The 17,699-nt window shown below is 28.9% G+C and overlaps 2 protein-coding genes and 1 pseudogene across 3 annotated transcripts; all 3 read right to left on the bottom strand.

Annotated features, from left to right (window-relative positions):
• Positions 1-2,222: 2,222 nt before the first annotated feature.
• On the bottom strand, positions 2,223-4,926 carry LOC146881950 (serine carboxypeptidase-like 34). The gene is made up of 10 exons (XM_028054018.2): positions 4,578-4,926; positions 4,151-4,261; positions 3,938-4,033; positions 3,765-3,857; positions 3,583-3,671; positions 3,251-3,511; positions 2,990-3,126; positions 2,776-2,868; positions 2,569-2,674; positions 2,223-2,444 (listed from the first exon to the last, which is right to left on the bottom strand). Exons 1-10 carry the CDS (start codon positions 4,876-4,878, stop codon positions 2,295-2,297), a joined length of 1,437 nt encoding a protein of 478 aa, XP_027909819.2. The 5' UTR covers positions 4,879-4,926; the 3' UTR covers positions 2,223-2,294.
• Positions 4,927-6,967: 2,041 nt separating this feature from the next.
• On the bottom strand, positions 6,968-9,756 carry LOC114169122 (serine carboxypeptidase-like 34; annotated as a pseudogene). The gene is made up of 10 exons (XR_014986311.1): positions 9,427-9,756; positions 9,162-9,272; positions 8,922-9,017; positions 8,749-8,841; positions 8,569-8,657; positions 8,077-8,361; positions 7,833-7,969; positions 7,623-7,715; positions 7,415-7,510; positions 6,968-7,290 (listed from the first exon to the last, which is right to left on the bottom strand). The product of XR_014986311.1 is annotated as a serine carboxypeptidase-like 34 (transcript).
• A 1,349-nt stretch (positions 9,757-11,105) lies between these two features.
• LOC114168917 (serine carboxypeptidase-like 34) lies at positions 11,106-16,529 on the bottom strand. Its single transcript, XM_028053890.2, has 10 exons — positions 16,134-16,529; positions 13,293-13,403; positions 13,072-13,167; positions 12,889-12,981; positions 12,725-12,813; positions 12,381-12,644; positions 12,114-12,250; positions 11,861-11,953; positions 11,656-11,761; positions 11,106-11,358 (listed from the first exon to the last, which is right to left on the bottom strand). Exons 1-10 carry the CDS (start codon positions 16,435-16,437, stop codon positions 11,209-11,211), a joined length of 1,443 nt encoding a protein of 480 aa, XP_027909691.2. The 5' UTR covers positions 16,438-16,529; the 3' UTR covers positions 11,106-11,208.
• Between the last annotated feature and the right edge of the window lie 1,170 nt (positions 16,530-17,699).

The following is a 17,699-nucleotide window of genomic DNA, read 5'->3' as shown; positions in this document are numbered from 1 at the left end:
AATTATAGAGTATTATGAAATAAAATATAAATAATTTGTAGTAAAATTTTTAATCCAAATTTAAAGTAGACAAGGAGAAAAATATTATCGAATAAATAAAAAATAATTTTAATTACAAATTTTAATTCAAATTTAAAAGAACAAACGACAAAATAATACTAAAAAATATAAATAATTTTTAATATAATTTTTAAACTAAATTTAAAAAATAAAAATCAGTTAAATAAATAGATAGAAAGAGAATACAATTGAAACTAGTGAAAGTTTTATACCATTGTTCTTTACAAATACTTATATTATTTAAGATAAAATACGGGAAATAAAAATGTACACCAAATATAAGTATCATCTTTTATATATATATATAATCTAATAAAAATTTACAATATAATGTAGCAAATTACAAATAATATTGCAAAAACAGTTATTTACATTATAATATAGTTTTTTATCTATATTTACAAACAAAGACATACTATACACTTTTTTTTTATATTTTATTCTTAATAATATAATTATTAACTTATTTTTTAAAGGTAATTATAAAGTTGTCCCCAAATTCAAATCTATTATTTTTTTATTCATTTATTTAACGAAATTTTATTTATTTATCTTATTTTTTAGTTTCAGTTCTCACTTATTAGTATTTTTTTACTACTCACATTATGTGTTTTTTAAGTTATTTTTCGCTTCTTTTTTCTTCTTTTAAATTTCATTATTCACTGATTTTCATACAAGTTGAAAACATAGAAAGAATATTCACATAAAGAGGGACAGAAAGCGAAAATTGAAATTGAAATTAAATTATGATATAACTTACGAATAATTTAAAAGTCGTACACCATCAGATTAAATGACATTGCAATACATGTCAAATGATATCCAAATAAAAATACAGTAAACACCTGAAATGAATGAAAGATTATAAGTTTAATGTTAAAGAATTATTATTATAAGATCCGTAGTCAGAAGTGAAAGACTGTTATGAAAAAAATAGAAAAAAAAATGTGAACAATTGCAATTTGTTTTACTTTCAAATTTAGACTAGAACTTTTACTAAAAGTTATTTATATTTTATTTAGTAATAATTTCGGTTTCTTTTTTTCAAATTTGAATTAAAATTTTTATTAATTTTTTTTATTTTTTATTTAATAATAATCCGGTAACTCACATCTTTTCACCTCTATAATTTAGTTATTTTTACTAATTTAAAATTTTAAACCCAAATCTTCTATTTTATGTGATCATAAATAACTTTGTAGTTCCAAAAATTTGTATTTTTTCTAATACTTTTATTAACTCATTATTTCTAAATACGTCTCATTTATGAATCGAATTAATTAGATTTCGAAAATTACGATAATAAATATTTTAAAATGTGTAAACCTCAATGTCTTTCTTCACGATAGTAATTTTAAAACTTACGGTGATCTTATAACATGAGATTTGTTTAAGTTTAAATATCTTAACATTATATATTTAAGTTTTATTGAAAAAAAAATGACCGGGGAGTATATTTATTAGGTGTTTTTTTTTTTTAATTAATGATTGCTCAAGATGAACAAAAATTGATTTTAAATTAAATAATATTTAATAATTCATTAAAGATATTCTATATTTAATTAGGAATTTAAATATATATTAAATAATTCATTCAAGGGACTTTATATTTAATAATGACTTATGTTTAATTGGGAAATTATGTATACAACTTTTACTATATTTAATTATAAATAATTTAGGTATGTTATGAAATAAAGTTTTAACATTACAATAATAATAATAATAATAATAATAATAATAAGTTTTAAAAACGTAATTTTATAATATTATTTTTTATATCAATTTAGAAAACAGGCTTTAAAAGCCAGTTGTAAGAAAAAGATTTCAGTTAAATTATTCAATAACAAACATAAAATGTTTTAACAATATTAAAAAAAAAAGTTTTGAATACTACTATATAGTAAATAATGTAAGCAATATGTTTTCCTGTAACTAATAAAAAATTAAAACAGAGTCATATAAACAGGTTTATTAATATTTCAGTAAAAATATAAAAAACAGTTTTAGAAAACTGGTTTAAAAAACAATTCAAATTTTTTTATCAGTTATAGAAAACAATCGTTGAAAGAAGTTTCGACAAAAAGACTTACAAAGTAGAATTGATAAATCACTGAAAAAAAACTGTTTCAGAATAAACGATAAACTCAATTAATTAAATTGATAAGAAAAACACCAATTTTGTAATTAAGAAACCTCGAATCTTATTGTGAAACATAAGAAAAAAAAAATGATTAAATTGGTTGAGATGGTAATTTCTCATTTGCAAGGAAGTGCTGTAGAAGCTGCAGAGCTGGTTCGGGAGTGAAGGTTGGAACCTGATGGCCAGCACCTCTTATGGTCACAAAAGTAAGCCCATCGTAAATCGTTCTCCATCCTCCAACCTGTACTTCAACAATTCAACAATAACACAAATTCATTCGGATTCATCAAAGTTAATCTTATTGTAATTTATTCTCTTCAAAGAGAGGAAAATGCTTTAGTTTGAGTTTGAAACATGAACTCCACCTGTTTGCTAGTATACCAGGGAGTCCAATCTTCAACAATCTTGAGCCCCAACTTTTGTAAACCGTATCTTGTTCCAGTCACAGGAACTGATCCATCAGTATCTCCACTGTACATAGAAACAAATTTTGAAGATATTGTTGTACAATACTCTTAATTACTTCATAGATAAACTATACAATTATCAAACATTTTAGTAAAATAGTGTACCTGTAAACCCAGATGCGAATACCAGCAGCAGCAAGCTTCTTGATGACAGGAAGAATGGAAGCTGGTGCGTCATTCCAACCATCGATAATGTTACTACGGATAAGAACAAAAGTAACAACAACATCAATATCTTTATTTGATGTTATGTCTCAAACTTGTGTATCTGTCATTACTAGAAAAGATGAACGAGAAAATAGAGAAGATGGCTGAAAACCTGCAATGAGTCCATGGATAAGAGAGTTTGGTGACATTGGCATGTAGTGCCTTTTGAACTTCTGGCCTGTTTAGGTAAACTCCAGTGTAATCGGATGCACACGGATCATATCCAGCTGTTTTTTTAGGCCATTTATTCTGTTCAAATCAAAAATTACCAACACGTAAGTTGTAACAGATCTTTTTTGTTCTCTTGTACACAACAAGTAATGTTTGGCAAATCAAAATACTAATAGACAAGAAACAGTAGGCGAAAGCTCACAATTTTGGAAAAAGCTTTTGTGGTTGTGCTGCTGATGTTGCTGAGACATAAGGGAGTGTACAAGCTATACATGTCAATAACGTCATACGCATCGGAGAGCTTATCCAGAACGTCATAGCATTCATCTGTTTGATTTTGAAGTTTGAAATTGCATCTGGTTGTAATGTTATGGTATAATTCATCAGATATCACTGCATGAGCCCAGGCATAATCTACATAACCCTTTTGATCTGTTTCGTCGTCCAATACCGCATTTCCAATCTGCACAACCAATATCATTTTCTCAAACAAGTTACTATTTGTTTCATGCAGGGTTTACGAGAGAGTTTTACCATGAATCCTTTGAAGTTGATATAGTCTTTCATGGCAGGATTGCGATTGTTATCGAAAATCAGCTCCGACAGTTGTGGAACGAAGTGCCCTGAAGTGTTAAAACAAATGAAATTTAATACACTTTTGGTAGAGAAATATATTTGGTATGTTAGAAGTTAGAACTTAGAAGATAGATAGATACCTCCATAGCTTTCGCCAGCAATGTAGAACTCGTGTGATCTGAATTGCGGAAATCTACTGAACCACTTGACCATGAAGGTGTGTGAATCCTTTGCTGATGTTGGAAAATTAGTAGCATCAACAAATCACTGTTTGTAGAAGGAAGTGAAAATTCATAGATGACAGCAACATTACCAGTAATGGCATCACCAAGTTCTTTCAAATCCTTGGTGGTGTTGGTGTAAGAGAATCCCACTCCAACAGGGCTGTCCAGAAACAAAAGATTGGCAGCTACAGAAATCATAATGGTTAACAAGGATCATCACGTTTTCTGGCATATTTATTATAGTGATGTTTTTGATACAGAAATAGTATTGTTGAAGTTAAGAATGTAAAAATTTAACCAACCATTGTTCCATGAATAAGGGTTCAACTTTAGTTGTGGCTGGCTACTGTTCTGGGGAAAGAAGGGTCCTAACTCCTCTGCTTCTCCATAACCAATTGAGGAACAACCGGGGCCTGAAAATATTCATCATTTTCATCATATCAGTTGCAGTAGTGTACTTTGTGTCACAATCAGTTATTAAGTCACATTGCTATTCTAAGAGATAATGTCAAATGATAGTAAAAAAGAACGGTGTCAAAATATCAATTTCCTTTACAAAATAAATATGTATCAGAGAAGTTTGTTGATGTTAAACAAAGATTAAACATTAAAATTATACTTAATTTTAATTTAGTTATATTATTTTAGTGCCCCTCCAAATGGTACTAAATATAAGAATATACCATTCTAATATTCACAAAAAAAATGAGTAAGTAACTAGGTACGTACCTCCATTTAGCCACAATAGAACTGGTTTTGCTTCTGGTTCGAAAGTGGCTTCAAAGAACCAATAAAACAGTGCTCTTCCATGAGTTTCATCGACCGTGATATAACCTGCATATTGTTTGAACTTCACTGGTGGTTGTCCTGGTAATCCATAAACTCTATCAGCTTCTTGTTCTGTCACTACTTCTCGGCTAAGAGAATTAACATGATCAGTTAGTGAAAGCTTTGACACAGCTAAAGCTTCTTTGGTGAGAGAGAGAAGAAGCAAAAGAACAATATTAGAAATAAGTGACGACAACGCCATAACTCATGTGTGTTCCTCTGTTTCTATGGACTCGCTTAATCAAAAAAATTGGCGTGTTGCTGGTTTAAATAATGAAGGGAGTTGAGAAAAACGGGTGAAGGATGAGATCACTTGTTGCATTAATGACTACAATAAATTAGAATTGTATGTGTTATTTAATATAAAGATTTGGTTATTCGTTATACTTTTAGTTTAATCATTACTATTTCATGTTGGTATTTATAATAATTGGTCAATGTTTTCTTTTAATTTTTTTAAAACTCGTTTTAATATTTATTAAAAGAAGGTTTAATGATTTATTAATTATTATTTTTGTTTAAAAGTGTTAAGTTGGTTTTTTAATTTGTTTTTTTAGTTTCAATTTGGTTCGATTTTTGCAAATTAATACAAATTGGTCTTATTTGTGAAAAATTGATGTAATTTAGTTATTTCTATTAAATTTCTTAAAGAATCAAAAACTTTTTTTAATATGTTTAATTTTTGCAAATTGATACAATTTGATCATTTATGTTAGATTTTTTGAAATGGATCAAAGATTTTTCATTAAATTTGAAGTCATTAATAAGATGGTTATTTTGTTGTGCAATTAACATAATTTCAATGTCAAATTTGATAAAATATTAATGATCCATTTTAATAAATTTAACAAAAAAGATTAAATTTTATCAATTTAAAAAATCAGGACCAAATTATTTCAACTTTTACAGATTCGAATTAAATTGAAACTAAAAAACAAAAAAGACTAACTTAATAATGACCAATTGAGTAATTTATTAAATTTAAAAAAGAAATGAAGTTTCTTCCCCTAATGAGCATTAACTTACACATCTAGTACATGTGCACTTTTTTTTTAATTGTCTTCTAGGCATTTTTTAAATTGTTTTACATGGTTCTTTAATTGTTCAAGGTTCAGCCTTTCTTGATTTGCGTTGGTTTTTTATCCTGATTTTTTGTTCTCCAGACGAAGATAAACGTGTGTTGTAGAAGAACCTTACGTGGTTGAGTGAAAAGAAGAAATTGATTTTAGGAAAAAAAAGAAAAATTAAACCCAAAATGTTTCAATTTCATAGATTTCATTGGAGAAAACAAAAATGTAAAAGAAGCGAAACACAATTTAAAAAGAAGAAGAAAAAAAAGGCCTATTTAGTCTTAAAAAATTGAGAAAAAAATATTAAATAATTACTACAAATGTCTTTGTCTTTTAACTAAACATATTATATATATATATATATATATATATATATATATATATATATATATATATACTATTTTCAATATATTTTTATTCGAGAAATGGAAGGTATACCTACCTTTGTTGGTTATTGTGTAAACTTTATCATCAGTGAAATATATATTTAGTTAATTAAAATAATATTGTCAAACCATTAATTTACAATAGTGTAGTTTCGTATAATTTTAGAACAAATAAAGGTTTATGAAGATTTTATAGTAAATATCTTAACATTCTATATTTAAGTTTTATTGATAGAAAAAAAAGAGACTGTGGAATGAATTTATTAGGTGTTTCTTCTTTTACAAAAATTAGTGAGTAGGATTGCATTAGGATTAGATGTAAAGAAATTATATTTTGTGTAACTTTTCTGTTGTAATATAACTTCTAAGTTATTCAGATGTTCTATCTAGATTATTAATTTATATAATGGAATATCATACTACTTGTTAGTATTAAGTAGTATTTAATCATTGAGAAATTAATTGGAACTTATACAAGTTTGATTTTTAAAATAGCTTAAATCTCTTGATCATTATAAACATTTTATGTTAATGCAAATTGTATGTTTTAATGACTAAGAAATTAGTGATTTAACATATAGATTTATAACTTTCTCCAAAGGAATTAAGATAATGATGCTCATTATGTGAATGTTGGAGTACAATTGAGATATATTGCATTACTTTTAAGAATTATATGATCATTAATTTGGTTGATGAAATCCAATTCTAATAAATTTTTTACGGAATCACCTTATAACTTTTGTAACTTAATAGTTTCATATGTTTAATTTTTTTAATTGAATCAAATCTTTATTTTCACTAAAATTAGTAAATAATCATAGACAAATAAACGTAATAAAAACCTTAACAAACGGTTGTTCTTGTATATTGATTGATTGTATGTGATTGATATTTACGTAATAAAAAAAAAACAATAACACATAGCTACTACATAAAACACTGTTTAAGAAACTTAAAATCTTATTATGAAACACAATCGAAAAGATAAATGAAGAAAAAAAATGATTAAATAGGATGAGATGGTAATTTCTTATTTGCAAGGAAGTGTCGTAGCAGTTGCAGAGCTGGTTTGGGAGTGTAGGTTGGAACCTGATGGCCAGCACCTCTTATGGTCACAAAAGTAAGACCATCGTAAATCGTTCTCCATCCCCCAACCTGTAGTTCAACAATTCAACAATAACACACAAATTCATTCAGATTCATCAAAATTAATCTTATTGTAATTTAATCTCTTCAAGAGAGGAAAATTATTAGTTTGAGTTTGAAACATGAACTCCACCTGTTTGCTAGTATACCAGGGAGTCCAATCTTGAGCCCCAACTTTTTCAGAGTGTATCTTGTTCCAGTCACAGGAACTGCTCCATCGGTATCTCCACTGTATATAGAAACAATTTTTGTGGATATTGTTGTACAATACTCTTAGTTACTCACAGATACAATAAACAATTATCAAACAGTTTAGTAATCTTGTTAGTAAAATAGTGTACCTGTAAACCCAAATGCGAAGACCACCAGCAACAAGCTTCTTGATGACAGGAAGGATGGACAGTGGTGAATCTTTCCAAGGTCCCATGAGGCTACTATGGACAATAACAAAAGTAACAACATCAATATCTTCGCTTGATGTTATGCTCAAACTTGTGTATCTGTCATGACTACAAAAGATGAACGAGAAAATAGAGAAGATGAATGAAAACCTGCAATGAGTCCATGGATAGGAGAGTTTGGTGACATTGGCATGTAGTGCCCTTTGGACTTCTGGCCTGTTTAGGTAAAATTCAGTGTAATCGGATGCACATGGATCATATCCCTCTGCTTTTCTATGCCACTTATTCTGTTCAAATGAAATTGTGACAGATCTTTGATTTTCTCTTGTACACAACAAGTAATCTTTGGCAAATCAAAATACTAATAGACAAGAAACAGTAGGCGAAAGCTCACAATTTTGGAAAAAGTTTCTGAGGTTGTGCCTCTGACGACAGGGGCTGTGTTGCTGCTGATGCTGTTGAGACATGTGGGAGTGTACAAGCTATACATGTCAATAACGTCATACGCTACGGAGAAATTAGACAGATCGTCGATGCATTCATCTGTTTGATTTTTAAATCTGAAATTGCATTTGGTTGTAATGTTATGGTATAATTCATCAGATATCACTGCATGATCCCAGGCATACTCCACCAAACCCTTTTGATCTGTTTCGTAGTCCAATGCTGCATTTCCAATCTGCACAACCAGTATCCTTTTTTCAAACTACTTAGTATTGGTTTCATGAAGTGTCTTTAGGACTTTTACTCTTCATTGATTTGTTTTGACCTATTATGCTTCATCAACACAGATATGATAACGATATCCAATGTAGTTAATACGTCAATTTAGAGTTATATGACAAAATCAAGTACTCGTCCTATACAGTTAACGAGAGAGTTTTACCATGAATCCTCTGAAGTTGATGTAGTCTTTCTTGGCACGATTGCGATTGTGATCGAAAATGAGCTCCGACAGTTGTGGAACGTAGTGCCCTGAAAAGTTTAAACAAATGAAATTTATTATGAAAAGAAGATCCAAATCACATCAAACACTTAATATATCTGTGTTTTAGAAGATAGATACCTCCATAACTTTCGCCAGCAATGTAGAACTCGTGTGATCTGAATTGTGGAAATCTCCGAAACCACTTGACTATGAAGGTGTGTGAATCTTTAGCTGATGTTAGAAAATCAGTAGCATCAATAAATCACTGTTTGTAGAAGCAAGTGAAAAATCATAGATGACAGCAACATTACCAGTAATGGCATCACCAAGCTCATCCAAATCACTGCTGGTGTTGGTGTAGGAGAATCCCACTCCAACAGGGCTTTCCAAAAACAAAAGATTGGCAGCTGCAGAAATCATATTGGTCAACAAGGATTATCACTTTTTCTTGCATAATCTTTTTAAATAATAGATACTTATAGTGATGCTTATGATACAAAAATACTAGTGTTAAACATCAACTTCTGAGTTAAGAATGTAAATTGACCAACCTTTGTTCCATGAGTAAGGGTTCAACTTTAGCTTTGGGTGGAAACTGTCCTGAGGAAAGAAGGGTCCTAACTCCTCTGCTTCTCCATAACCAATTGAGGAACAACCTGGGCCTGAAAATGTTCATCATTTTCATCATATTAGTTGCAGTAGTGTACTTTGTGTCACATCAGAGTCAGTTATTATGTCATATTTCTAGTTTGTTTCGAATCGAATATTACTTAACTGTCACAATCATTCATTGATGAGTCAGTAATTAAGTACTACCTCCATTGAGCCACAATAGAACAGGTTTTTCTTCTGGTTTGTGAGTGGCTTCAAAGAACCAATTAAAGAGTGCTCTTCCATGAGTTTCATTGACAGTGATATAACCTGCATATTGTTTGAATTTCACTGGTGGTTGTCCTGGTAATCCATGAACTCTATCAGCTTCTTGTTCTGCCACTACTTCCCGGCTAAGATAGTTATCATTATCAGTTACTGAAAGCTTTGACACAGATAAAGCTTCATTGGTGAAAGACAGAAGAAGAAGAATAAGAATATTGGAAATAAGTGGCAACAACACCATAACTGATATGTTTTCCTCAGAAGCTGGTGTGGGTTTAAGTAAGGAAGAGAGCTGAGAAAAGAGCAAAGAGTATGCAATAAATTAGAATTATCTTTGTCATTTAATATAAGGATTTGGTGATTGTCATATTTTTTTTTTTTTTTGAGACACACACTGGTGTCTTTGTTTTTGAACAGATTTTTTACTATACTTTTCATGTGTCTCATTTCATTGTCTAATTTGATTTTCTTTTCCAGAATAAAAAAACTTTAATATAAATTAGTAATTTGTATTCTTAAATTATCGTATTGTCAGTACATTAATTATTTGATATAACCTTTTAATCTCTAACCTTATACTATTATAATTAAACTGAACTAACTAAGTCATAATTATTATAAAGATAAATTTAATTACACTTATTTTAAAATTTAATTTATCAGTTTACATACCATGTTCATCAATATTTATTAATTAAATAGAATGCATAATAAGAAGCATTATTTTTAACATACTTATACGTGGATTTAAAATGTGCAACAAACTTTTCTCGAAATTTAAATATTTTCTGCAAGAAACATTTTTAACGAACTTATGAATTTCTTTTAGCATAAAATTTCTCAAGAACATTTCATACTAATATTTTTCTTAAAAGATTTTTTGTGAACTTTGTATCCTTAGATAGTTTATTATTCACGAATAAATTAGTTGCAGATGAAAATTCACATGAAAATCCTCTCAAAAGTCACTTGTTGTGGATTTTTGTATAAAATGTAGAAAAAAAAAATCCTATAAAACATATTATAACAACAAATTAATTTTAGGAAATATTTGGTTTAAAAAATGTTTGTTGTTTTCAGTTCTAGTACAAGTATACTATGAGTTTTTTTTTTTCATTAAAATTTCAAGCTTTAAACTTGTTTATTTGGATTATCTTTAAATACTAGAAAATAATTGAGAGGTATTGTTATGCTGAAATTGTTTAATCGGGAGGGGACATGATGAATAACTTTAATTTAACGTCGTAATCAAGGTAAGTAGTTTATTTTTAATTCAAGATATTTTATAAAGAGGAAATATTGTCACTAAAGGATTTGGTATATAGAAATCAGAATAAGTTTAAGGAAATTTATGGAAGTGGATAAAGGAAAGTTTTTTTCTTGTAGTACACTACCTTTAAGTAAGAGGAATAATTTTTAGTATCTCCTACCATATATGTAAAATTAAATGCTAAGTGTTGTATTTATTGGATTATGAATATCCATGTATATGTTTTGTTGTTAGGAATATATTTTAAAAATAAATTGATATAATTAGATTGTGTATATTAACGTGGTACATTATTAGTGTGGGCTTCTTAAACATAAACTGAAACATAAACAAATCATCACGACAAATATGTTAAGAAAAATAACTTGAAAGTGGGCTTCTTAAATATTATGTGTCCATTCTTATAATGCCAAAGAAACTTGAAAACGTTACATATATGAAAAGAAAAGTGATTAAATTGGTTGAGATGGTAATTTCTTATTATCTATGAAGTGTCGAAGTAACTGCAGAGCTTGCTTGGGAGTGAAAGTTGGAACTTGATGGCCAGCACCTCTTATGGTAACAAAAGTAAGTCCATCATACACAATGCTCCATCCTCCCACCTGTCACAAAAACTTATTCATTCATAACTAAAACATCTAAAATAAGAATATTACACACTAATTGTGTTAGTTTTTTAAAAAAAAATCATCAGATAGATACAACACCAACAAAACACGAGTTTAATAAAAGATTGACACTACTCTTAACTTAAAATTTTAAGATAATAGAGTTATGAGTATTGTGATGTTGAACTTTCTCATATTTTTACTCCGTACGAAACTTAGACTCGTAATTATATTATTAACGATTTACTTAGTAATCCTACTTCGTATTCATATTAACGTGTTCTTATTTACCTGCCGGCTAGTGTACCATGGACTCCAATCCTCCACAATCCCAAGTCCCAACTTTTTCAGTGTGTATCTTGTCGCTGTTACTGGAATTCTTCCATCAGTGTCTCCACTGTTAAAGAAACCAATCAAAATATTAAACCTAACTTATTCTTTTGTAAAATCAGTCTGCAAAATGATATTTTTGCATGAAAACATAAATATAATGTACCTGTAAACCCAGATGCGAATACCACCAGCAACAAGCTTCTTGAGGACAGGAAGAATGGACTGTGGTGAGTCATTCCAAAATGTGATGTTATCACTAAGGACAAACACAAGAAGTAGACAACATCAATACATATTTCATTTGATTATGATTTATCTACTATGTAACAGCACAAAATAAGGTGCTCTTTGATGATGTTTTTTTACTACAGAATGTCTTGATTAGAAAGGGAAAAATAAAAAGGGTGGTTGAAAACCTGCAATGAGTCCATGGATAGGGAATTTTTGTGACATTGGCATGCAGTGCCTTTTGAACTTCTGGAATGTTCAGGTAAGCTTCAGTGTAATCGGATGCACAGGGATCATAGCCAGCTCGTTTTCTTTGCCACCTATTCTGTTCAGACATGTTCTATAAGATCTACAAAATCGATCTTTTCTATTTCTTGAAGTAAATTTTATAACATTGATACGTAGTGAATTGAGGAATTTTACTTCAGAAACCAAAAAGTTGGTGGAAAGCTCACAATTTTGGAAGAAGTTTGAGAGGTGCTGCTGAGGTTGCTGAAACACCTGGGAGTGTACAAGCTATACATGTCAATAATCTTATACACATCGAAGTACTTATTCAGTTCCGTGTTGCATTCGGTTGTCTGGTTTTGAATTGGACGGTTGAAATTGCATATGGATGTGATGTTGTGGTATAGTGCATCAGATATCACTGCATGATCCCATGCATAATCTATCATACCCTTTTGATCTGTTTCGTCATCCAATAATGCATTTCCAATCTGCACAATGTCACTCTCTCAAATTAATATAAATTAAAAACATTTATCACGAATGTAATTCAAATGAGAGAATTATATACCAGGAATCCTTTGAAGTTAATGTAGTCTTTCTCAGCACGGTTGAGATTGTTATCGAAGATAAGCTCAGAAAGTTGTGGAACATAGTGCCCTGAAAAATCATATTTTAGTATGAAACGAAGAAAGGTCTGTGTTTTAGAACATATATGTATATATATACATATACCTGCATAGCTTTCACCAGCAATGTAGAACTTGTGTGATCTGAATTGTGGGAACCTCCTAAACCAGTTTATGATAAAGATGTGTGAATCTTTAGCTGGTGTTGAAAACACAGTAGCATTATTAGTAAGAAAGACACTTAGTAAAATCAAAAGAACAAAAGACTAAAAAACATCAGCAATATTACCAGTAATGCTGTCACCAAGCTGATCAATGTCACTGGTGGTGTTGGTGTAGGAGAATCCCACTCCAACAGGGCTTTCCAAAAACAGAAGATTCACAGCTGCAGAAATCATCATATTGGTTAACAATGTTCATAACTTTTTCTAGGATAGTGTTTTTTAACATTATAGATACTTATGTTGATGTTTATGGTGCAAAAATAGTATATGTAAAAAATTAACCAACCATTGTTCCATGAATAAGGGTTCAACTTTAGCTTTGGCTGGCTACTGTCTTGAGGGAAGAAGGGTCCTAATTCCTCTGCTTCTCCATAACCAATCGAGGAACAACCTGGGCCTGAAAATATTCATGTGTAATTTCATCGTATTAATTCTATCTAGTAACGTAAATTCGTGTCACAATAATCAGTATCATTTGTTTATTTTGTCGGTGAAAAAAAAATACAAGTTTGCCTCAAATAAACGAAAAAAAAAAAATCTCTTGTGTCTATAATTCTTATATGATATTTTTTTTTTTGTATTTAATCAGTATATACATCAATAAATCAGAGACGTGAGGAATATTATATATTAATAAAAGATATAAAAGATGTAACGTATAACCTACTTCGAAAGTGACGGCTATAGATGGTGATATATATGGAGGATATATGTATAAAAAGGTATAAAACGTAATAATGAGTTGAAAAATCAAAAATCAAATTTAAACTAATTGGAGAAGTTCGTAATGCTACATTCCAACTTCCTTGTAATTATCATTGTAAACAGAAAGTAAGTCATATTTATATCCAAAAGCAAAAATAGTAATGATTTGGGATTCCAAGATTGAATGAATGAATCCATTGATTCCAACATGGAGTTGTTCAAGAGTTTAATTTTCATAAAACAAAATCATTGAGAGGCTTAACAACCCTCCCCAAGATGGGGAAGTGACAACCACACTTTTTTTATTCATTTAATAATGATTATCAATATATATAACGTTTATAAGTCCAATGAAGTTACGTATTATTATAATTCTAAATTAAATTTTTGGTTTATATAAAATAATTTAAATATATGACACAAGGTTATTTATCTAGGCCAAATACTTTAATAAAATTATTGAAATTAAATTTGGATGTACATATATGATAAAAAGGAGTAAATTGAAAGGGATATGTAGCTAACAAAATAAGTCTAGGAATAAAGACAAAAAAAAAGTGATAGTTTGATATAGTTGAGAGAGAATTACGTCAAATTGCATCTTTAAAAGATATAAATGAGAAAGTATTAATAATGATATTATTAATCTTTAAATATTAAACTTGAAACCTTATTCGAAAAATAATAATGACATGTTTAAAAGATGGGATGTTAACCATATACATCTTAAGAATTTAAGGACATAATATATACTGAATTACATATATCAACTAGTAGACACTACTTATACGTAATTATTAATATTAAAAATTGAAAATAATTATTTAAAATTTAAAAAGATAAAATATACAATGTTTTTTTTTATAAAAATGAAAGAAAAATTGATTAATTTGACTGATATCATTAGCATATTCAAAACCTAGAATACACAATTACGCAACATTTAACCAACAAGTACAATATATCCAAACTTCAAAGTTAGAACTTTTTTTACTTATGCACATGCTTGTTAATGTTTTATCATATATATATATATATATATATATATATATATATATATATATATATATATATATATATTTTTTTTTTTTTTTTTTTTTGCTGGTGTTAGTAATATAAAGTTTTCTTGCCTTTACGTTCCTATCAACACAAGAAAAAGTGAGGTTCTCACTTCGGTTCAAAGCAATATTCATTACTTCAGTTCAATTTCATTATGGCAGTTTCAGCTGCAAGTTGAAGCCACTGACCGAAGACTTTATAGTCAACTTTCCAATAACCGCATGCTTCCTCCATTCAATTATACTTTTTACACAACTCAATAATTTAGCAGCTATCTTAGTTAAGCAAATGAATTTGGAAAAGGATTACATAACCTATGAATTAAATGTGTTATTCTCAGACTTTGCAAGAAACAATTCATTAATTACTGATAACAAAATATGAGTGTAACCATCAAAAGATAGCAAAGTTGGTTTTCTCTTCTAAAACCTTATGAATCAATTAGGCGCAACATGTTTCTTACGGATTTGTTCAGCGAAAAATACTAACGAGACCTGGTCATAGGAAGAATTAATATACTCTCTGAGTTTTAACCATCAATTCTAATACCATTTGTCAGGTAAGAGGATAGATATAATACCAACTAGACCTGAATCCAATCACATATTGATACCACTCTGAACCAAAAACCTTAAAACAATAAGTTTATGGATCTTTATCTTTATACCGTTATTTACTTTTTTAATTCTATTCAATGTAAAACATAGACTCACACTTAAAGGCCAGATACATAGTAAGTTACATTGACCGAAAAACCTATGATATATTCAATGTTTTGTTTCCTAAAGTTAAGCTATTTGAAGCTATGATTGTTTGCATACTTGTATGTTATTATTTTAGGATTCAAAGAATGAGTGCTGCATGACTTGCGCCAAGGAATGACCTGGAGTCGTAGTTATGAATTATGATATATATAATAGAAGAGTTTTGTTGAAGCTTCTTGAATTTAGGTCGTAGAAACTAAGGAAAGGTCCCATGTTTGCTTCAGAATTTGTTTTTAGCAGTTTTCTTTTCTTTTCTTCCTTTTGTTTCCCTAAAGAGGAATTTGTCTTTAACCAGCTTTATACACTCACAAGTAACACCGTAGTTGACACGGAATTGTTATATGACAACATACGAATAATACAAACATTTTCTTGTCACGATCATTCACATGATCAATTGGTAATAGACTCAGAACTCAGCTAGTAATTCTACCATAATATGATATTATATTTACCCTATATATACATGAGTGTGATGTTACGATAAAAACAAAATTCTCGTTAAATTATTCACGTGAGGCAAGTTATGTATTGAAGAAGCTAGCTATGGCAGTTGAATGAGATGATAACAGTGAAGATGAGTTTGTGATTGTAAGTACCTCCATTGAGCCACAATAGAACTGGTTTTTCTTCTGGTTTGTGAGTGGCTTCGAAGAACCAATAAAACAGTGCTCTGCCATGAGTTTCATTGACAGTGATATAACCTGCGTATTGTTTGAATTTCACTGGTGGTTGCCCTGGTAATCCATAAACTCTATCAGCTTCTTGTTCTGCCAGAATTTCCCGGCTAAGATAATTATGATTATGATCAGTTACTGAAAGCTTTGACACAGATAAAGCTTGTTTGGTGAAAGAGAGAAGAAGCAGAAGAAGAATATTGGAAATAAGTGAAGACAAAGCCATAACTGATACTATGTTTGGCGTTGCGGGCTTTGGTTTAAATAAGGAAGAGAGTTGAGAAAACAAGAAGAGTGAGATGTAGGAATTGCAGGCACTGTTGCTTTATCTCGGATACAAAAATTTCCTTATAATACCCAAAAACCACACGTTGGAGTGACATAATGATTTTTCTTATTAAATATTTATGGACCACCACATTTAGATGCCTCAGTCAACCTTTATTTCAATATGATAAATATTAAATAATATAGTTTTTCAAATTCTGATAAATAATAGGGGTTTTACTTTTCTCTTTGTTTTGTCCCATTAAAAATTAGAAGCAACTATTTGAAGTAAATAAGTTTTTTATACCCAAAATTATTCTGAACTAAAATTGGTACCTGCAGAAATTTTTAGTGTGACAATTAATAAATATTTTAATTTTCTGATAACAACAGTCTTATTATGAATTACGTGTTGATAAACATATGACAGTCAAAATTAGCTTTAAATTGAATCTGAAATAATTTTTAATTTAAAGGTAAGCATAAATTTTTTACTGTTTATTCATACTATTTTTCTATGTTTGGTACATTATTTGAAAATATTTCTTCTCAAAGACGATTTTTATGTATATTTCCAATATTAGTACACTTGATTTAGCAATATAAAGTTCTAAACAAGATTCATATTAAAATTGCTACATAGTTAAGTTTAAGAATTATAAAAACTAATAAAAATAAGGAAAATCATTTGTTGACAAATTTATTTTTGACAAACTTAATAAAATTTCTATAAATAGAATTAAATAAATAAATTTTTTATTTTGTAATCAAAATGATATAATAAAGTAGTACGTTTTTTACTTAAAAAAAATAGTTAGTCAAACTTTGATAAAATTTTGTTCGTCAAAATATCAATTCTCCTAAAAATAACCATAATAAATTTATCTTAACTTTCAAAAGGAAAAAAAAAATGTTTTATAACATACATTAATTTAATTTCTTTTCTTTATCAAACATTGTATTTTTATTTATTATTCACTTTACAATAAACGCATACTGACAAGAGTTAAACAATGAAACAAGTAGACATGATATATTTTTTGTCAACACTGCTTTTACTAGTTTCGATGTGTCTTCGTAAGATAATTTAAGAGTGAAAATGCTATGGACATTATTAAGAATATTTATGTTCAACTAAAAGAGATTTTAGTTAATCTAATTTTGTTTTTTGAACTGAGATTAGACATATTCTGTGCTCCTTAAAGACAAGTTTTGTTTGGA

The sequence above is a fragment of the Vigna unguiculata genome, chromosome 11 (assembly GCF_037176805.1).
Source record: "Vigna unguiculata cultivar grain cowpea cultivar isolate G323 ecotype 2 chromosome 11, ASM3717680v1, whole genome shotgun sequence".
NCBI classification, from domain to species: domain Eukaryota; kingdom Viridiplantae; phylum Streptophyta; class Magnoliopsida; order Fabales; family Fabaceae; genus Vigna; species Vigna unguiculata.
Note: the sequence above shows the minus strand (reverse complement) of the source record. Positions and strands in the feature narration are given on the sequence as shown.

What these genes read in the sequence shown, in the direction of transcription:
- LOC146881950 (XM_028054018.2), bottom strand. Translation starts at nt 4,878, where the DNA reads ATGGCGTTGTCGTCACTTATTTCTAATATTGTTCTTTTGCTTCTTCTC. An exon ending in TCTATTGTGGCTAAATGGAG is followed by an intron (nt 4,262 to 4,577) that starts GTACGTACCTAG and finishes GAATATTTTCAG; the next exon opens with GCCCCGGTTGTTCCTCAATT. An exon ending in TCAACTTCAAAGGATTCATG is followed by an intron (nt 3,512 to 3,582) that starts GTAAAACTCTCT and finishes TTGGTTGTGCAG; the next exon opens with ATTGGAAATGCGGTATTGGA.
- LOC114168917 (XM_028053890.2), bottom strand. Translation starts at nt 16,437, where the DNA reads ATGGCTTTGTCTTCACTTATTTCCAATATTCTTCTTCTGCTTCTTCTC. An exon ending in TCTATTGTGGCTCAATGGAG is followed by an intron (nt 13,404 to 16,133) that starts GTACTTACAATC and finishes GAATATTTTCAG; the next exon opens with GCCCAGGTTGTTCCTCGATT. An exon ending in CATGGTACACTAGCCGGCAG is followed by an intron (nt 11,359 to 11,655) that starts GTAAATAAGAAC and finishes TTTTTGTGACAG; the next exon opens with GTGGGAGGATGGAGCATTGT.